Below are 20,558 nucleotides of genomic sequence, written 5' to 3'. Positions count from 1 at the left end.
TGGTGCCATCTAGCGATCAAATAGCATTCTTACAGGCTCTACACACCCATTTTCCCCAAAAGGGATATACTTTAATCGTATCAATTTAAGAATATTTGGCCAGTTTCAAAGAAAGCTTTATGTCTAAGAAATAGTCTCAATAGGCAAAAGGACTATAAACACAAATTTTAATTCTAAACAGAGAAACTTGGTCGCCCTGGTCTGAAGCCTGCCTCTGCCCTTGGATGGTTGGTTGGGTAACAACCTTGGGCGAGTCACTTACCATGTTTCTTTACACACTTAACCCCAAGGATGTGAAGTAAATGAGATGATACATATAAGCTGCCTAGCATATATTAAATGCTCAGAAAATGTCAATGTGTCTCCCTCCACCTATTGTGTTACCCCTTTAACCCTCTCCTCACCCCCCTCCCAAAAAAACACAATCATAAGGCTGTGGGAAATCAAAATCCCTTTCCAGCTCAAAGGGCCCTTTCGTTCATGCCATCTGCAACTGGCCAGGACAAAGCAGACCGTCATGAGCCCTTCCAATTGCAATTGGTTCCTGGGTTGTATAAGGATGGCATTCCAGTCAGCTGGGATGAACAGAAATGGGGTGACCGGCATGCATATGCTGCTGCTTGAAAGGCAAAAGAAAAAAAAACTGCTTTGGAGAACAATCTGGCAGGATCTGGTGCGACCCTCAGCACATACAGGTGCATGGACCAAATGTGCGAGGAAATAACCTCTATGCTCATCGGTAGGACGTAGATATAAAAGTTAACGTGGATTCATCTCAAAACTGCAATCAGAGTGAAAAAAAGCCAAGGGGTAAAATGACTGGTTCGCTATGGTGACCTATTTACAATTAAGAAAAAAAGTTGGGCTGTATTTATTTGCTGACTTATTTGTAGTAAAAGAGCTAAAACACAGACTTCCAGAATGTATTCCAAATCTAAGAGCTGATTGTCTTCCAGGGAGGGAGACAAAGATTTCAACCCAAACTATGATTTCATTTCTTTTTAGAAAATCAGAGACAACTGGGCAGCCCGGGTGGCTCAGCGGTGTAGCACCACCGACGGCCCAGGGCGTGATCCTGGAGACCCGGGATCGAGTCCCATGTCAGGCGCCCTGCATGGAGTCTGCTTCTCCCTCTGCCTGTGTGTGTGTGTGTGTGTGTGTGTGTGTGTCATGAATAAATAAAATTAAAAAAAAAAAAAGAAAGAAAGAAAATCTGAGACAAGAAAAGATAAGATGTCCATACTTACTCATTCTGGAGAATGAGAATACCTATGTATTATATTACTTTCTACTTTTTCCTTTCTTTTTGGGCTGGGTTGTAGAAAATAAACATGTTCAGCTTTAATATAAACTGAAATGTCAGTTTTCCAAGGTGGGAGTACCAACTCATACACCCACCGGCATTAGAGGGCTCCTGCATAACCTCATCAATGCTTGATATTAATAGTTGTCTTGCTCTACTTTTCACATTTTAAACTAAAACAAAATTTCCCTATTGCACATGGGTCCTGAAGCCACCATGACACACATGCCTACAAAATAAAATCTGTATCCTGCTAATGACAGAGGAGACTGTTTAGGTCACTATAATCTCTTTCTTCTATGGGAAATGGGGTGGCAAGCTTTACTTCCAAAATAGTTGAGTGATAGACAACTCTGTCTGTAACCTCAGTGCAAAATACCAGCCAGAAAGTCCGCAGATCGAGGGCAGACGGACTTCCCCTGGGCCCCTGCGGCAGAACTTACTCTAGGCTCGGCCACCACCTGCCTGCTTCAGAGCTTTTCCCATAGAGAAACCTCATGCTGCATGTTACAGTCTGCATGTGTTAGAAACTGATGGTTTGTTCGTGAAATGCTCACCGAAGGTCTCCTCAAAATAAACTCCCTAGGACCACTGAACATATGATTCAATACAGTGGGGGGCAGTAATAGAAACATAATCACTCTGTGTATAATTTGATGCTGTAAATGTGGGTACGTCACTGTAACGTGTTAATAGTGACGATGAAAAACGAGAAAAGAAAAAGAAATTACAGAACTGCCTTTGCCATTAAAGAAGCAGTACTATCTAGTTTCCCAAACCCTGGAGCATGGAGTTGAAACCAGAGCAGCTCAGGCAGTGGCAGAGGAATGGGCTCCGGAACCTCTCTGTACCACGTTCCTCACCGAGGCAGTGGGGGATAACTGCGGGAAAGAGCCTACAACAGAGACTCCTGTATGGGGATGCCTGGGTGGCTCAGTGGTTGAGCATCTGCCTTCAGCCCAGGGCGTGATCCTGGAGACCTGGGATCGAGTCCCACATCGGGCTCCCCACATGGAGCCTGCTTCTTCCTCTGCCTGTGTCTCTGCCTCTCTCTGTGTGTATGTCTCTCATGAATAAATAAATAAAATCTAAAAAAAAAAAAAAAAAAAAAAAAAGACTCCCGTATGGTAAGCGCTCAAAGAATGTCAGCTACTACGGAGGTAAAGGAGGATATTCCTCTTGTGGGGCATGAGTTTGAAGAAAGGTCGCAACGTGGATGTTGATACTGGAAAACTGACAGGAAAAGCAGCTCTGGGGGTCAAGAAAAGAGCAGGCTTGGGGGGTGGGAGTGAATGGGTGACGGGCACTGGGGGTTATTCTGTATGTTAGTAAATTGAACACCAATAAAAAAAAAAGAAAGAAAGAAAAGAGCAGGCTTACTAGCACTGGATGGAGATATACATTAACAACGTGAAGATGTTTATCTTCATCTCTGAAGGTGAAGGAACAGTCTTTGGACAATAAAGGAAGGAGCCTGAAACTGCTGCCTCACCAGATAAAAAAAAGAGACTGCCCATGTTCAGAAAATCAGCCCTCAAGCAAAAGAGAAAAGGAAATCCTTGCTAATGCACTCGACACAATTTACAGTAAGCTAATGTCAACGTGCAAAAGAAAGTCTGGAATGTGACCGACACCTGATTTCTGTGGGGCACGGCATACACAGCATCACAGGGACCTCCCCCTTCTTTGTGAGGGCTGACATCCTCCGACTCCTTGCCGCTGGACGACAGGTTTGTGTCCGTGTCCTCGTCCTCTGCGTAGCCCAGCATTTCAAAGGATGGCAAAGAAGTCCTTCTTCCTGTCTCATCCTGCCAACTTGGTCTGTATCGGAAGGTTGAGAGCAAAATAAACAAACAAATAAACAAGTGAGCCACTTAACACTTCACATAGATATATATAAACCAGTCCTACTGTTTTCATATGTATTTTTTATATATATATGTATTAGATGCCCCACCTGCAAGGCCCCACCACAAAAGTGTTCTGTGCACATTGCTAAGGATTAAGTCATCCACTATCTCATCTCCTCGTAAACTCAGCATTTCTTTCTAGCTTCTTATGTCGGTTTTTCTAGTTTCTATCACTGCCTACATGCACAATGTGCCTCTTTGGTAACACGTTTCTAAAGTCAAAACGTTAAAAGACAAGACTCAAGTGGATACACCAGTTTAGTCAGCCATTCCCTGTACTTAGGTTTTTGCCCTATTATCACTGTGGCAAATAACATCTGCGTGCAGATAATCAATCTCTTCTGCGTTTAGGATCCGTCTTATGAGCCAAATAACTGTATGGTAAACTACGGAGTCAAACGGTGTGACTATTTTGGGGATCTACAAGCATACTGCACAAAACCACTTCACCAGTCACCTCCCCACCCTGTGACTACATTAGTAACAATTTTCCAAAACTTGGCAAAAGAACTTAAATCTCACTATGTAAATCTGCATTTGTTACTGAAACAATTATTTCCATGTATTTGTGTCCATTCTCTGTGAAGAACTGTCTGTTCATGTCCTTTGCCCAGGGATCTCCTTTGCTTCTCGTACGCTTATTTCAATAACTTTTGCATCTACAAAGTTAAAAACTTTGCATTTACTGTAAGTATTTTTCCTATTCTATTAATTTCATTGTGTAAGTTTTTTTTAACATATAGATAATTAAAATTTTTTGTTTACCTTTTAAATTCTTAGCTTAGAAGGACATAGCAGGCATCTCCGAGATCTGATTATAGGACTTCATGGTCTTATTTATGTGTATGTACAGATTAATATTTTAAGAGTAATTTATTTGGCATATTGAACTAGCCAAGGCTCAAAGCTGATCTTTTTTTTTTTTTTCTACTACTGCCAATCTCTATACTGTCGGATTCTTTCCTTCCCCTCTGCTCTGTGAGGCTGCCTTTATGAAACAGTCACTATGCTTGCAAACATCGGGTTCCCTCAGGGTATCCGTGGGCACTTCTCTATCATGGAACCAGTCCTACTGTTTTCACTACTTCATCTATGTGTTTTAAATACGATGTGGCTAATCCAGCCCTCCCCCTGAGTCAAAGTTCCCCGATTTCCTCTGATGGTCTTATCTGTTCATTCTTTCTAGTGAAGTTTAAGATCCTTTCCTCATCTTTAGTTCTTATGCAGCTACAGCAAAATTCTTACCAGAAGAAAAACGGGCTATATTCAAATATCTCAAAATGGAGTCAATATTAAAATGTGAAAGCCAAAAATATTAACATGTTGTAGATGGAAATAAGTGAGCATTCATATAATAGGGAAGGTCTTTCAGGTTTCTTTTCAGGCCTTTGTCAAAAACTACAAAGACTGATAGATCAGACTTCATAAAAAGGTATGCAAAAAGACCTCAAAAAACAAAACTGAATAAAGATAACAGATAAAAGGCAAATCTGGTTATGTGTTCCCCAAGCCCCACCCCATAAGCCCTTAAAGCCCTGTGTCCTCCTGGGCTCCTAGCGGGAAGGGGTGGAGAGGACCAAACCTCAGAACAAAACACCAAAGGCATGACCAGGCTGGCCTCTACCCACCTCACCCACTGACCCGGCCACAAACCTCTTCCCTCAGCTGCTCACATGGATCATGTGTCATGCTCCTTCTTCTCTGTCTCAAAGGTTCATCCCAGCCCCACACTGGCCATTGTCCCCAGACCCTTGAGCCATTCCCAGGCACATCTTGTTCCTTCCTCAGCTCTGCGCTCAATGCTCTCTTCCCCAGGAGGAAACCTTCCTGACCACCCAACCCAACATTGGCTCTCACCAGGCTCAAGCAACAGAGAAAACGAGTTGAAAAAAGAAAGAAGATTATAGCAGACATGAATACCGAAGGTAAGAGCAGCATGAAATGTTCAGAGAGGGGACAAAGGGGAAGTGGTGGGTGACAACTCTCGCACCTAGGTTGTGGCACAGGAGAATCCTGCGAAGGACTGAAGGTGGCACTGACTTCACCACTCTCTGAAAACCACCAGGGCTTTCAGAAGCCTTAATTTAGTAAGAGCCACTCTAGAGAAAATCCTGATATGAGTCAAAAGTAACCAATATCCCAAGACAGTGACCTGTAGACAGTGGTGATGAAAAGCTGAGTACTATGCTCCATTCACAACCACAAGCATGCGCGCGCGCGCACACACACACACACACATAAACACATACACACACACACACACACAAACACACACACACACACGAGCTGGGTGTCCTCTGCCCAGAGAAGCAGCAGAGCCAGCGATATGGTTCTTACTGAAGCCTCAGCTCTGAGGTGGTGGCATAGGGCTCAATGAAACTGTCCTTTTCAACACAGGTCGTGTCACTCTCAGACACGGATCTCTGGCGAGGTTGAGGAATGGCAACGGTCCGGCCGGTCAGTGTTGTTGTCAGGATGACAGCAGCCAGAGCAGATCTAGGCACAAAAACACCCCAGGGAGAAGGTGAGACACAAACCTGCAAGCTGAAGGATGAACGATAGGACACGAGACACGAGAATTAACGAAGGGTGAGCTTCTGTTCCATGTTTAGTGTGTATCTGCTGACTACATCCTCACCGTCTGTTATGTACTTCATCTCATTATCACACCATCGGAATGAATGCATATTACTGTCATCTCCACTTTTTAAATAAAATATAAACGAATTTTCCAAGATTTTCTAGCTAATAGGAGATGAGTCCAGGTCTCTAAACTAGGCAGTCTATATTCAAGTAGTTTCCTTTTAAAATGAGAGATCAGAAGGGGGGGAAGAAAAGGAGATATAAAAAAGATATCAAAGATTTTATTTTTAAATTATTTTTAAAAGGATATATTTATTTTAGAGAGAGAGCATGAGTGGGAGGGGCAGAAGGAAAGGGAGAGGGAATCTCAAGCAGACTCCACACTGATTGTGGAGCCCAATCTGGAGCTCGATCTCAAGACTTTTAGATCAGGACCTGAGTCAAAACCGAGAGCCAGACCCTTTACTGACTATGCCACCCAGGCACCCCAAAAAAAAGATACAAAAGATTTTAAAAGGCATTTTTAAAACACTTGTAAATTATTCAAAACTATAATATTGGAAAGATGAGAGTAATGGATTTACCTTCCCACTTGAAAAACCAAAACAAAACAACAGATTTACAACTGTGTCAGCTTTACTGCCTGAGAGAATTTCCAGGTCATGGCACAGGGAGGAAGAACTGACGTGGGGCCAGGTGGACCTCCTGAGTTACGGAGATCGAGCTGACCATCCAGGAAAAGCACAGCAGACAGAATTTGCAGGACAGAGTACTGAAAAGGAGAGAGCTGAGCAGAGAGCACTCCGGAAATCTGCAGAAGGGCCCCTGAGTGTTTGGCAAAATATTCCTCAGTGGGTGAAATGTCAGGAAACTATCCAAGGCTGGGGGAAGAACCACCCACAGTGATTAGAGGATCAGTGCCAGGTGCGTACACACGGCTGGGGATAATGCCTGCTCCCACCAGATGGGAAAACATTATAATCTACAGGACATGGAGAACAGTCCTTGGAAAGGTCTTGCCTCAGTAGTGGGGAATAATTAGCCCTAGGTTGAGTACTGCTTCAGATGTCCCTAAAAACTCATAAAAACAAGACCTAAAAGATCAAATCAGTTCCAAGTAACTTAACTGCATCCCAGAACAAAATTCCAGCAGATTTGTAGGAATACAAAAATATCCAGCATGTGACAAAGTGAAACTTACAAAAGTGTCTAGTATGCAATCCAAGATAACCAGGCATGCAAAGAGACGGAAAAACACGATCCAAAATGACGAGAAGAATCAAAAGAAACCCACTCAGAACTGAAGGCATATGTTAGAACAAGCAGAGGACATAAAGACAGTTATAACTGTATTCCATATGTTCAAAAAGCTAAGTAGAAACACGGGAGATTATTAAAAAAGACTTGAGCTTTGGGAGCTGAAAATTAGACTGTATGGGACAGACCCTTTGCAAAAAAAAAAAAGACTAGTGAAATTGAAGACAAAACGAGAAAATAACTAAAATGAAACACAGAGAGCAAAAAAAATAATTAAAAAAAAAGGAGCATCATGAGATATGGGATAAAAAAATGTGACTGTTTTATGCTTTAAGTCACTAAGTTTTGGTGTAATTTGTTACACAACAATAGATAACTAATACAATACAGCCTTTTCAGCAAATGGTGCTGAACAACTGAGTTCCGTATAAGCTTGAATCTGTGCCTCCCGCACCATATTCAAAAAGAAATTCAAATTGGATTAGACTTCAATGTGAAGCCCAAAACTTAAAACTTCTAGAAGAAAATACAGGAGAAAAATCTTTGCAGCTTTGGTTCAGGCAAAGATTTCTCAGATAGGATACTGAAATCAAGATCTATCAAAGAAAAAAATTGATATGCTGAACTTCATAAAAATCAAAAACTCCTGCTCTTTGAAAGACACTGTTAAGATAATAAAAAGACAAGCCACACACATATTTGGAAATTTGATAAAGGACTTGGTATCTGTGATATTTGATAAAGGACTTGTATCTAGATTATATAAGGAACTCTCAAAATACAGGAATAGGGACACAACTCAATTTTTAAAAGAGGGCACAAGGTTTAAATAGACACTTCACCAAAGAAAATATACAAATGGGGGACACCTGGGTGGCTCAGTGGTTGAGCAGCTGCCTTTGGCTCAGGGCATGATCCCGGGATCTGGGATTGAGTAGCCCCTCGCAGAGAGCCTGCTTCTCCCACTGCCTATGTCTCTTCCTCTCTCTCTGTCTCTCATGAATAAATAAATAAATCTTAAAAAAAAAAAAAAGACAAAATATACAAATGGCAAATAAGCACAAAAGATGCTCAATAATCTTAGTTAACAGAGAAATGCAAAATAAAGTCACAATGAGATACTACTACACTGCTTACTCTTAGAATGTCCAAAATTTAAAAGACTGGCCAAGAGAATCCCTTATGCTCCTCCTTTCCAACCTAGGCCCGGCAGATTGGGTCCCACAAAGGAGGAGGGTTAAGAAGAAGGGCCATGCTGCCATTGCCAGGATGGCAACTGAAGAGTACCCCACCAACATTCACAGGCACTCTGCAGAGTGAGCCTCAAGAAATGTGCCCCCTTGGGTAGAGAGATCCAGAAATTTGCAAGGAAGGAGTTGGGAACTTCAGCTGTGCTCACGGACTCCAGATACAACAGTGCCGCCTGGGCCAAAGGAATAAGGAATGGCCCACCCTGGATGAGTCTATGGTCGTCCAGAAAGCTTAAGGGGGATGTTGATTCACCAGAGAAGCTCTCTACATTGTTCCCTATGTACCATCACCACTTTCAAAATCCTATCAACAGGCAATGAGTTAGAACTAAGGTCAACTAAATTCTAAAACCGCACACACACAAGATTGACCAAACCAAGTGTTGGTGAGGATGTTCAGCAGCTGAAACTTCTGCAATGCTAGTCAGACCATAAGTTAAATAAAAACTTTGGAAAATAATTTAGCAGTTATTTGACAAATATACACCTAGTATATGACCCACCTATTCTACTCCTAGATATTTACCCAAGGAAAACGAAAAGCATTATGTAGGAAACAATGATTTGTGCACAAATGTTCACAGCAGTTTTATTTTTAAAATAATAAAATCCAAGGGGTGCCTGGGTGGCTCAGTCGGTTAAGTGTCTGCCTTTGGCTCAGGTCATGATCCCAGGGTCCTGAGATCGAGCCCCATGTGGGGCTCCCTACTCAGCGGGGAGCCTGTTTCTCCCTTTTCCACTGTCCCTCCCCCTCCTTGTGCTTTCTCACTTTCTCTCTTTCTCACTCTCTGTCAAATAAATAAAAATCTTAAAAATAATAATAATAAAACCCCCAAACAAATGAAATATCCATCCACAGGTGAATGGAGAAACAAATTGTGACATATTCATTATTCACATACTGGAACACTACTAAGCAATAAAGAGGATGAATTACTGATTTTTCACAACAATATGGATGAATTTCAGAATAATTATGCTGAATCAAAGAAGCCGGCATAATTATTTTATGTAATTCCACTTATATAAAATTCTAGAAAATGCAGACTAATCTAATGCGAAAGAAAACAGATCAGCGTTTGCTTGGAGATGGGGGTGAGGGTGGACGGGGAAGAGGAATGGGAGGGGAGAGAGAAGGACAGGAGGTAGGAATTGCAAAGGAGCCATAAGAACACCTCAGTGGGATGATGGATATGTCTATTATCTTGTTTGCACTGATGGTTTCATGGGTAAATCTTGTCATGTAAATGTCACAACATGACGTGTGTCCAATATGTACAGTTTATCGTATGTCCATTATACCTCAATAAAACTGGCTTAATAAAGGCAAAAGACTGTTAAAAGCAAAAACAGTAACAATAGGGATCCCTGGGTGGTGCAGCGGTTTGGCGCCTGCCTTTGGCCCAGGGCGCGATCCTGGAGACCCGGGATCGAATCCCACGTCGGGCTCCCGGTGAATGGAGCCTGCTTCTCCCTCTGCCTGTGTCTCTGCATCTCTCTCTCTCTCTCTCTCTCTGTGACTATCATAAATAATAAAAATAAAAAAATAAAAATAAACAGTAACAATATATTGTGGGATTTATAACGTATGGAATTAAAATGTACAGCAACAGTAAGACGAAGGATGGGAAGGAGGAAATGGAAATAAATGGCTGTCAGATTCTTTTTCTTTCTTTTTTTTTAAAGATTTATTTATTTATTTATGATAGACAGAGAGAGAGAGAGAGAGAGGCAGAGACACAGCAGGAGGGAGAAGCAGGCTCCATGCCAGGAGCCCGACGTGGGACCCGATCCCGGGACTCCAGGATCATGCCCTGGGCCAAAGGCAGGCGCCAAACCACTGAGCCACCCAGGGATCCCTGGCTGTCAGATTCTTACGCTATTACACTACACGCGAAGCGCAGGGACATCTCAGTGTAATTGGAATGCCATTTCTTGTAAATAAAAAAAATATACAGAAATATGCCACAATTGCCAAAGCCTTGTTGATAATTTTTGGCTCATAAAGATAAGACTATAAGTCTGGGAAGACATTTTCATATAGCACAAGAGACAACAGAGAGTTTCTAATGAACCTACAGCATGCTTGTCATTAAATGAAACATGCTTGTTTTTCTGCTCCAGGATGGAATGTAAAGCTAGCTCTCTTGCTGTTACTGCTGCCACATAAGCCCTAGTGACACAAAGTCAGAGTCGGTCACATGAACACTGAAGAGCCGGACAGATCGACAGGTGTCCAATGCCGTGGTGCCACCACTCGCCCAGCAAGAATTCGGACCAATGCAGAACACTTGAGGTCAAGCTAGAGAGGCGGGCAACACCTCTCTCCAAGGGTCGAAGGTTGTTGAGAGGGTGGAATGAGATCATGCTTCTGAAGGACTTAACAACAGGCCTCTGCGTGAGGTAAACACTAATAAATGGCTATTCTTGTTATCAACATGATATTTAAGGAAAAAACAAACACTAACAATATTTCAAAGTGCTTTTTTCTCAAGAGGCATATGATATTCTAGTTTTGAAGGACACTAAAAAAAAAAAAAAGGTACCACTCTTGCCTGAAATTAGTTCTTCATTTTTTTTTAAGATTTTATTATTTATTTATTTATTCATGAGAGACACAGAGAGAGCAAGAGAGAGGCAGAGACACAGGCAGAGGGAGAAGCAGGCTCCATGCAGGGAGCCCCACGTGGGACTCAATCCCGAGTCTCCAGGATCAGGCCCTGGGCTAAAGGTGGCGCTAACCCGCTGAACCACCTGGGCTGCCCCTGAAATTAGTTCTTATCATCAATTCATTGGTAAGTCAAGCCATGTATCCATGTTTTTTATGGGTAAAAAAATACTCTGAAATTCTCCTGTGTCTTAACCCTTAGAAGGTACAGGCAAGAGTGCTGGGTATAAAAGAAAGTCAATTTTCTGGTGTTGGGAACATGAGAAGATGGAATCCCGGGCCCTGGGGGGTGAACACTCTTCTTTCTTCCTTCCCTCAAATCAGCTCTTTTAAAAGGCAGCTTGTGTTTCAGAAGAATAGTATGTGCATAATTTTAAATTCTTTTCAACATATTATGAACCTATATACTTGGGCTTCAGTGCTTTATATCTGGAAAAATACTAATTGCATTCAATTATGAAATGTGGAAACCCCATACACTTGAAGGAATAGACCATTATCCCACAGAAAATATTAAACACTTCATTACAGAATCATGATAATCACATTTCAAAGAACATGAATCTAATGGCCCGATTTGTGATTTTTCTTACCAGTTTGAACAGTTCCAGCACCCACCACTTGGCACTACAAGGCTGACCTCAAGGCCTGTTCACCTGAGACTCACCTTGGTCTCTCTGGAGAAGGGTTCGGGCTGCGGGGAGGAGGTGTGCGGGGCACAGCTGGCTTTGGTGCGATGCTGGCTGCAGGTAGAAGGCCATGGATGATGTGTTTCTGCACAAATGAAACACAGCAGCGTCACTGGTGTATGGGATCACCGAGGTCCTGTCACCACCCTTCCTTGACCCTGAAAGGGAACACCTGCACTGGCCACCCAAGGATCTAACCCCATTAAGAACGCAGTCCTCCCCATGCCATCCACAATTCCCATATGGCCAGGCAAGTATGCCCACCCAGGGAACACCATTGCAGCTGCCCATTGTGGGGGCCCTCTCACCTCCCCCTGACCATGCCCCAGAATCACTATCTAGGACCTCCATTTGTTTCACAGCATGACCTCCAATGACCCTACTCCTTCGCTTGCTGCCCCCCTGCAGAATGAAAGCTTCCTGAGAGCAGGCAACCTTCTTGTCTTTATCAACCCTGGAACTCAAGCACTGTCCCCATTACTCCACATCACGCAGGACACTAAATAAAGACTTTAAGTAAACCAGATGATGGGCACTAAAGAGGGCACTTGACAGGATGAGCACTGGGTGTTATCCTATATGGTGGCAAACTGAATTTAAATAAAATATTTTAGGGGCGCCTGGGTGGCTCTGTGGTGGGGCATCTGCCTTTGGCTCAGGTCACGATCCCGGAATCCTGGGATTGAATCCCCCATCAGGCTCCTCGGGGGAGCCTGCTTCTCCCTCTGCCTGTGTCTCCGCCTCTCTCTGTGTGTCTCTCATGAATAAATAAAATCTTCAAAAAAACAAAATTAAAATTGAAAAATAAATAAAATACCTTTTAAAAGTAATAGGAAGACATAGGAGTATATAAAACCTCCTGGTAAAGCTAGGTATTTAGCCATATTCAGAATGTTCTAATACTATTATGTAGTGGTACATTAACTTATTCACTGTAGTATAAAGAACAAAAGTATTTAAAAAAAAAAAAGGCTTTAGGTAGTTATCTCAAAGACACAGAATAATGAAAACCAGCTCCTACATGCAATGGAAATCAGAGAATCTGGCTTTGGGCGACTGGCAGTCATTCAGAAGTTTCCGAGTATAGCCCAATGTTCACTTTCTAGGCAGGAGTCATTACTCACACCTCCTACAGGCCAAACACCAGGACTGCAAGGAAGAAACCCTGTCTTCATCCTCAAGATAGTAAGAGTAGGGAGGGAAAACACCCAAGTACCGACCGTGCAGCACAGAATTACGGAGAGCGCCAAGGGCAAGGTAAAGACAATCTGGTGCTGGGATGGCCGGGGAGGGGTCTGGAGCCAGCAAGGGGGCCTCTCGTGTCCCATTGGGAGGAAACCACAGAGGCATGTAGACGGGGTCATCAAAGATAGCCACTGCCCTCACGTGTGGGAAAAGGGATGGAAAAGCATTCTAGGAAGAGGGAACAGCATGAACAATGGGAAGAAGGCAGCGTTGGCCGCAGTGTTCTAGAAACAACGAATATTCCAATTTGCTGGAATACAGAAGCCTCTGAGGACAGGCTGGAAGAACGGGCTGGGGTAAGAGTGGGGACCGCTCCCATTTAAGAGTTTTCATACCTTAAAACTAAGGAGAACCTGTGGCCTAGTGAGAACACCCACTGAAACTGGGCCCGGGGGGAGGCAAATCGGGCAAGTGGTAAGCGGGAAGGTGGGAGAAGGCGCCTACAGTGACGGTGGCCATGGCAGGCACTGGAGGGAAGCGTTCCAGGCAGAAGCAATAGCAAAGGCCTGGAGGGATGGAAGAAATGGCTGGAAGGGACGCCTGGGTGGCTCAGCGGTTGAGCGTCTGCCTCCGGCTCAGATGGTGATCCTGGGGTCCCGGGGTCGAGGCCCGCATCGGGCTCTCTCTGCGTTTCTATGTCTCTCCTGAACGCATAAAACATTTTTTTTACAAAAAAAAAAAAAAAAAAAAAAAAGGAGAAATGGCTGGAGCGTGCGTGTGGGTGTCTTGGAGGCTCCGGGTGGTAAGGAGCGCAGAAACCCGACGCAGGGGCGAGGGGCTGCTGCTGAGGCAGCCGGTGCAGGGCGCGGGCGGGAACCCGGGGGGCAGGTGGCCGGGGCGTTCGCGGGGGGCGCTCCCCGACCCCGCAGCAAACGTTGCGGGGGGGACAAGGCGACTCCTGTCCGAGAGCCAGGCCGGCCCTGGGATACAGGATGCTTTAGAACACCCCGGCCGGGGCTTCTCGGATGGAAGACCACTGCCCTTCGTGGTGCTCCCTGGCCTCGACCTCAGGCCAAACCCCACCCCTTCCCCTTTAACTCCCGGGCCCCGCGATCTACTTACAAACTGGCTCTTGCGGCCCCTGGGAAACCCCAGGGGCATCGTGGCTGCGGGATGCGGTCGGAGCAGCGCTGGACCGACGTGCAGCCACGCTCGCAGGTGGGGACCGCTCCCTGGAGCCCGAGCCCCGCCCACGGGCCGGACGCTTCTCCTACGCAATGCACTTCGTAGTAACCCCGCCCGCCATTGGCTCCGCTTTCCTATGGACCAATCAGAGCCAAGGTTACTCCGCGCCCGTCGCTCTTGGCAACCAGCGGCCCCCATTCAAACCCCTGCGGGGGGCGGAAACAGCGAGTAGTCCGTTCTCCTATTGGTCAGCTCAAGTGTCGATCTCCGACGCTCTAGCCTATCCGGCGCCTCCGCGGGAGGCGGAGGGCGGGCAGGATGAAACCTCGGCGAGCGCGCCCGAGGGGAACCGGAAGTGGCTGGCGGGCGGCAGGTAAGAGCGCGGCATCCTCGGGCCCCGGGGCGCAGGTGGGGTGCGGACCCGCTGGGCGCCGGCCGCGGAGCGCGCGGAGGGACCGTGGTGCAGACCGAGCGGCAGGTGACGGAAGTGAGGGGAATCTCCCGGGTCTAAGGCTTTGGCGGATGATTCGGTCTTTTAAAGATGCTGCAAACGGACTCCCCGTGCAGGGGCGCCCGGCCTCGGGGGCGCGGGGCGGAGCGACGGGGACCCGCTCTGATGCCGCCCTCCGCCTCCCCCCTTAGGTCAGGCTGCCGATGGCCAGGAACCCCGCGGGGAGCACGGGCCCCGTGCACGTGCCTATTGGGCATGTGGTGGCCAACGACAGGTGGCGCGGGTCGCAGCTGGTGCAGGGGATGCAAGGTCGGTGGGCTGCCCTCCCCCGAGACGTCCTGCCTACTGTCGCCTCCCCCCTCCCCGCGACCCCCCCCCCCCCCCCCCCGAGAGCTCACGAAACTCCTCCTTCTCTTGTGTCCTAAGGGAAAGTTAAAATCGTTTTTGAGGATGGCCTGACACCGGTGGATTTTTATTTGTCCAGCAGATCTTGCATTCTCTATGTCACCGAAGCCGATCTGGTGGCAGGAAATGGCTACAGGAAGAAACTTGTTCGGGTTAGGAATGTAAGTACTAAAAAAAAAAAAAAAAGGAATGTAAGTACTGAAACTGAGAATCGACTCCCCAGCTGCCCCCGCCCCCATCCTTGGGGATGATTTATATACAAACGATTGGCAGCACTGCTGGACTGACAGCTTTCTTTTTTTTTAATGCTTTAAATTATTATTATTATTTTTTTTTAATGAGACACAGGCAGAGGGAGAAGCAGGCCCCATGCAGGGAGCCCAACGTGGGACTCGATCCCGGGTCTCCAGGATCAGGCCCTGGGCTGAAGGCAGGCGCTAAACCGCTGAGCCACCAGGGGCTGCCCAGCTTTCTTTATTTCTTTTTTTTTTTTTGCGCAGGTTTCTTAAACTACCTGCAAGGTGGTTGTGTTACAAAATGGCTTATGGGGGCACCTGCATGGCTCAGCGGTTGAGCACCTGCCTTTGGTTCAAGGAGTGACCCCAGGGTCCCCGGATCAAGTTCTGCATCGGGCTCCCTGCATGGAGCCTGCTTCTCCCTCTGCCTGTGTCTCTGCCTCTCTCCTTCTCTCTCTCTCTCTCTCTCTGTGTCTCTCATGAATAAATAAATAAATAAAATCATAAAAAAAGAGTATCTTAAAAAAAATGGCTTACTGCTTTGGTTTTTCATCTCTTCCTTTGAAGTCCAGTAATCTCCAAGGGATTGTAATTGTTGAGAAGACGCAGATGAGTGAACAGTACTTCTCGGCCATACAGAAGTTCACCGTGCTGGACCTTGGGATGGTGTTGCTTCCAGTGGCCAGCCAGATGGAAGCGTCCTGCCTTATTATCCAGTTGGTAAGTACGGATTCCTGCTCCTCTGTGGGAGCCCTGCCCTACAGACTTTCACCTGACCTTTCTGGATCTTTTACTCCAGCTGCTGCCCTTGCTACGGTTGCAACCCCTCAGCCCCATCTACAGTAGCGCTCACCCATCTGCAGTCAACTGCAGCCCAAAGCAGATGATCCTTTAAAAAAAACAAAAACAGGGAGGGGTGCCTAGGTGGCTCAGCGGTTCAGCATCTGCCTTCAGCCCAGGGCGTGACACGGGGATCCCAGGATCGAGTCCCACATTGGCCTCCCTGCATGGAGCCTGCTTCTCCCTCTGCCTGTGTCTCTGCTTTTCTCTGGGTCTCTCATGAATAAATACATAAAATCTTAAAAAAAAAAAAAAAAAAAGTCCTGGTTCTGCATTGTCTTTACCGATTATTCATCTTGTCCGTGCTTTAGAATTTCTTGAGGAACTTTTAAGAACAGTGATACATGAGCCTTACCTCAGACCAAGTAAAAATCAGAATGTCAGGGCCTAAAGCATCAATTTTTGTTGTGTTGGTTTTAAATTTCCCTTTCGGTGTAGCAAGGATTGAGAACCAAACTGAAAAATGCAAGCAGCGGGGGACCTGGGTGGCTCAGTCGGTTAAGTGTCTGCCTTTGGCTCAGGTCATGATCCTGGGGTCTTGGGATCAAGTCCCGCATCAGGATCCTGCTCAGCAAGGAGTCTGCTTCTCCCTCTCCCTCACCCCCTGCTCCGCTATCTCTGTTTCTCACTAATTCTGTCTCAATAAATCTTAAATAAAATCTTACTATTTATCTTAATAAATTAATCTTAAATAAAATCTTTTAAAAAAGAAAGAAAAAGAAAAATGCAGGCAGCGCCGTGTTGTTGGTAGATCACTTCCTTCTCTGCCACATTCCTTGCTTCGCTGTTCCTAACCTCCCTTGATGTAAAGCTACTGTCTGCCGTCCCATGCCCACCGCTAACTGAAAATTTGAGTTTCTCCTTGGATAGGCAAGCTCTCCCCGGGTCCTGCACCAAGCAAGTCCAAGTTTAGCTTTAATTTAATCCCATACAACTGAGTCGTTTGTTCGTAGACCACAGGAACATGCTTAACTCCTCAGCGTTTGCTTTCATTGCTTTACCCGAAGCATTCTGAAATTTCAAGTTTTAATCAATTTTTCTTAGTCTTTTGTGTACTCCTGTGGTTCATCTCTCGGTAACTTTGCTGATATCGGAGAAATTATATTCATGGTATTGGAAAACATTTGTAGTGGCAAATCAAGCTGAACCAAATGAAAAAGTAAAAACTAAATTTCCATCAATTTTTAAGAGAACTGCCAGTCCCTCTAGAGGGCGCTCACACGCTTTTTTCTTTTACCATTGGTTTAGGTTCAAGAACAAACCAAAGAGCCCAGTAAGAACCCTTTCCTCAGTAAGAAACGGGCTCCGATCCCTGAGCTATCCCTCCTTCGAACTGTGCAGCAGATCCCAGGAGTTGGAAAAGTTAAAGCTCTCCTTCTGCTTCAGAAGTTCCCAAGTATCCAGCAACTAAGTAATGCTTCCCTACGAGAGCTGGAGCCAGTCGTGGGACCAGCAGTGGCACAGCACATTCAAGCGTTCTTCACACAGCCCAGGTGACGGCTCTTCTCGCAGCATCCTCTCTGCTTGGACCACAAGCTACAGGATCGTGTTTTGTTTTCATATTTAAAAATTGAGAACAAAGACTGTCCTTTCACAGCATCTAATGAATGAGGGGAGGCCTGCATGGAAGCCGGCAGTTCCCCTGCCTTGCTCTCTGGGTTCAGGCGTCTAAGTTAGTGGGCTCCAGGTAGCACGGCCCTCACTCTGCTAGTGGAAGAAGGGGCATGGAGGGGACACCTGGCCAGCTCGGTCGGTAGAGCCCGTGACTCTTGATCTCGGGGTTGAGTAAGCCCCACATTGGGTGTAGCCATTACCTAATAACAAAATCTTTTTAAAAAAACAAAAACAGTCACCTGGGTGGTGCTGTCGGTTGAGCGTCCAATTCTGGGTTTTGGCTCAGATCCTGATCTCCAGGTCATGAGATCAAGCCCCGTGCTGGGCTCCATGTTCAGCAGAGTGTGCTTGGGATCCTCCCTCTCTGTCTCTCACAAAATAAATAAATCTAAAATCCTTAAAAGTCGGGGTGGGCATGGGGATCTTCCTAAGAGAGTTTAGTAAGAGACTCTCAAATCCTGCAAAAAGCCAGCCAGGGCAGACTAACCTGTGTCTATCATGGAACGGTCTAATCACATTTTAGGAGGTAGACATGACCGTCTAAAGGAAACCAAGAGTGAGGCGCTGTGCTCCGTACCATAAACCCCTTGTTCCTGGTGGCAGAGCTGGTGTTCTTCCAGTGTGGCCTTAATATCACTGTGTTTTGAGGGCGCTGCCAGGGTAAATAAACAGTTGTACTGCCTTTTTGTCTTCCTTCCTTCCTCCCTCCCTCCCTTCCTGGTAGCTGCACAGTTTGTTCACAGTCACTGAACATGTCTTCAGAACACAGCCTGGAGTTTGGAGTTCCGTTTTAAAGATAAAAAGCCACTGTGCACGAAGGAGGAAAAGAATGTGTTTGCAAACTTATAGCCCCACGGGGAAGCTGTATAGGAAAATGTCAGGGCAGAGGCATCCAGAGAGGAGAGCCCGGGGTGCGGACCAAAAGGTACAATCGGCGACAAAAAATAAATGCTTTTAAAGATGCCTTACGTTTTCAAAGACACTATGGTGAGCTCTGGAAGTCCTGTCTTATGAAATGTTAGTCATTATAAACAACCAAACCATAAGGACATTTTGTGCTTTAGGGTAGAGCCAATTTGAAAAGACTGAAATAAGTGGGGGGAAAAAGAAAAAAAACAAACAAACCACTAATTCAGGCAAACGAATATGTTTATTTAAATATTTATATAAAAATGTCCCTAAAAGCAGTGGATACACTTTCCCAAATATGGTTGCTTCCCTTTTCATATTGCACACTAGAAAATATTTAAGTTCTTGTTAATTCTCAAAAATAGATTTCAATGCTTTTTTTTTAAGCTATATAACTTGTGTCAACCATGAATCTTACGAAAATCACGGCATCATCCAACTTAATGGCAAGAGAAATACACGCGTAAGAACGTCGTTTTAAAAAGTCAAATAGAGCTTTAAACTAGAATCATTTACATCTTTACCTTATAAAATGTTTCTAACCCATCTCAAAGACTCTTAAAATATACAATTACGCATTTTCTACTTTAAACAAAAAGAAAAATGTTTTGAGTATCAAACAGCATATCGTCTACCTTGTAGATAGCATCCCCGTCTAACACGGCCACTGTGTTAGCAACTTGTAAATGACATCAGACTGGAAGCAACACTGCTCCTAAATTGTGTGTGTGGGGTTTTTTTTTTTGGCTATGTTTTGTTTCTGTTTCAATCTGATAAGTTACGACAGACTTGGCACTAGACTTTATCTGGAAATAGCATTCATAATTATGCAGAAATACTCGCAAAATCTTAGCATTTTAGGTACATGAATTCCCCTTAGGAAGCAGTTCTTCGGAGCACTTCTAGGTAACACTAACTTAGTAATCTAACTAAATCCGGTCCCTTGACCTGCCTCGATTTGGGGTCGTCTGGATTCTGAGTCAAGGAATGATCTATTACTACCCAAGGCTGGAAACGATTACAGGAAGGCCCAACAGAGGCAGCCCCACGTAATTCTGATAGGAACCACAAATCGTGACTAGCCATTAACAACAGCCCTATTTTCTAGGACTATTTACCGTTCTATTTACAATACTTTATATAATAAATAACTTGGCAGCACTATGGTGACACTCCCCAAGTTTCTCGAGGCTTCTCGTTACTTTCCTTCGTGAAGCCCTACCAGTTGTGAGTTTAACCCAGTGAGAAGATGGGATTTGCGAATGTTTGGGAATCTTTCCACTGTGGCACAGATGCGAAGGCCTGGTCAGCACCGGAGACGTTTGGGGCCTGAAGGTTTTCTGTTTCCTCGCGTCAGTACAAAGAACTGTCGGAGTTGAGAAGGCTGAAAGGGGAAGGGAGCTTCTTCTTGACCTGAGGCCTCGCCACCCCAACCGACGGGAGGCACAAGGTGCTGGCCGACTTCACTCTGTTCTTGTCGGTGCCCCAGCTCAAAAAAGAAAGCTTCTTCGAGATTTTCTTGGTTTTGTCAGTTTTGTCATCATCATCGATGGCTAAGCAGATCATGGAGTAGGTTTTCTGCATTCCCACAGAGTAGGTCGCGCACTTATTATGCTGCACGTGGGAAAGAAGAAAGGCGGTGTTAGACGTCCTCTGGACAGCTGACAGATGACTGCAAAGCCGGAGGCTCACGTTAATGCGTACGTAGAATCAAGTTCTTATTTCTTAAAGATTTTATTTATTCACGAGAGACAGAGAGGCAGAGACACAGGCAGAGGGAGAAGCAGGCTCCCTGCGGGGAGCTCGATGCGGGACTCGATCCCGGGATCATGCCCTAAGCCCAAGGCAGATGCTCAACTGCTGAGCCACCCAGGTGCCCCCATAGAACTAGGTTCTCGAAAACAAGGATGATTTGGGGGCAGCCCAGGTGGCTCAGCGGTTTAGCGCCGCCTTTGGCCCAGGGCGCGATCCTGGAGTCCCGAGATCGAGTCCCATGTCCAGCTCCCTGCATGGAGCCTGGTTCTCCCTCACCTGTGTCTTGGCCTCTCTCATGAATAAATAAGATCTTTAAAA

General features: G+C 45.5%; 3 protein-coding genes and 1 long non-coding RNA gene across 24 annotated transcripts in view; 2 read left to right on the top strand and 2 right to left on the bottom strand.

Annotated features, from left to right (window-relative positions):
- Positions 1-14,123, bottom strand: part of CEP89 (centrosomal protein 89) — a 73,332-nt gene extending 59,209 nt beyond the window's left edge. For 6 of the 10 annotated variants that reach the window (XM_038529471.1, XM_038529464.1, XM_038529467.1 and 3 more), the window contains exons 1-4: positions 13,968-14,122; positions 11,639-11,745; positions 5,551-5,709; positions 2,938-3,124 (exon numbers count right to left, since the gene is read on the bottom strand). In XM_038529471.1, the coding sequence (XP_038385399.1) occupies positions 2,938-3,124; positions 5,551-5,709; positions 11,639-11,745; positions 13,968-14,006 (492 nt within the window). In that variant the 5' untranslated portion in view covers positions 14,007-14,122. Of the gene's footprint in view, positions 1-2,937; positions 3,125-5,550; positions 5,710-11,638; positions 11,746-12,784; positions 13,015-13,967 lie in introns of those variants that run through there. The other 4 variants (XM_038529466.1, XM_038529465.1, XM_038529470.1 and 1 more) reach the window with 4 other exon arrangements.
- Positions 3,786-10,759, top strand: LOC111098365. Its single transcript, XR_005354804.1, has 3 exons — positions 3,786-3,900; positions 5,029-5,138; positions 10,428-10,759. It is a non-coding gene; the product is annotated as an uncharacterized LOC111098365 (long non-coding RNA).
- On the top strand, positions 13,184-18,258 carry FAAP24 (FA core complex associated protein 24). 12 transcript variants are annotated; one of them, XM_038529478.1, is made up of 5 exons: positions 13,184-13,201; positions 14,673-14,790; positions 14,969-15,047; positions 15,695-15,842; positions 17,211-18,258. In XM_038529478.1, exons 2-5 carry the CDS (start codon positions 14,685-14,687, stop codon positions 17,457-17,459), a joined length of 582 nt encoding a protein of 193 aa, XP_038385406.1. In that variant the 5' UTR covers positions 13,184-13,201; positions 14,673-14,684; the 3' UTR covers positions 17,460-18,258. The 12 variants fall into 12 exon arrangements, with proteins under 12 accessions (XP_038385406.1, XP_038385412.1, XP_038385413.1 ...); XM_038529485.1 differs by lacking the exon at positions 13,184-13,201 and adding an exon at positions 14,355-14,403 and having other exon boundaries at positions 14,966-15,047; XM_038529487.1 differs by lacking the exon at positions 13,184-13,201 and adding an exon at positions 14,356-14,403.
- A 449-nt stretch (positions 18,259-18,707) lies between these two features.
- Positions 18,708-20,558, bottom strand: part of RHPN2 (rhophilin Rho GTPase binding protein 2) — a 57,907-nt gene continuing 56,056 nt past the window's right edge. The window contains 1 exon segment of the mRNA NM_001003008.1: positions 18,708-20,099. Within this exon segment, the coding sequence (NP_001003008.1) occupies positions 19,839-20,099 (261 nt within the window). The 3' untranslated portion in view covers positions 18,708-19,838.

The sequence above is a fragment of the Canis lupus genome, chromosome 1 (assembly GCF_011100685.1).
Source record: "Canis lupus familiaris isolate Mischka breed German Shepherd chromosome 1, alternate assembly UU_Cfam_GSD_1.0, whole genome shotgun sequence".
In the NCBI taxonomy this organism is placed as follows: domain Eukaryota; kingdom Metazoa; phylum Chordata; class Mammalia; order Carnivora; family Canidae; genus Canis; species Canis lupus.
Note: the sequence above shows the minus strand (reverse complement) of the source record. Positions and strands in the feature narration are given on the sequence as shown.

Excerpts from the sequence above, each read along its gene's own strand:
- FAAP24 (XM_038529481.1), top strand. The coding sequence starts at position 14,685 with ATGGCCAGGAACCCCGCGGGGAGCACGGGCCCCGTGCACGTGCCTATT. Across the intron at positions 14,791-14,907 it reads GCTGGTGCAGGGGATGCAAG|GGAAAGTTAAAATCGTTTTT; the intron begins GTCGGTGGGCTG and ends TTGTGTCCTAAG. Across the intron at positions 15,048-15,689 it reads AACTTGTTCGGGTTAGGAAT|TCCAGTAATCTCCAAGGGAT; the intron begins GTAAGTACTAAA and ends CTTCCTTTGAAG.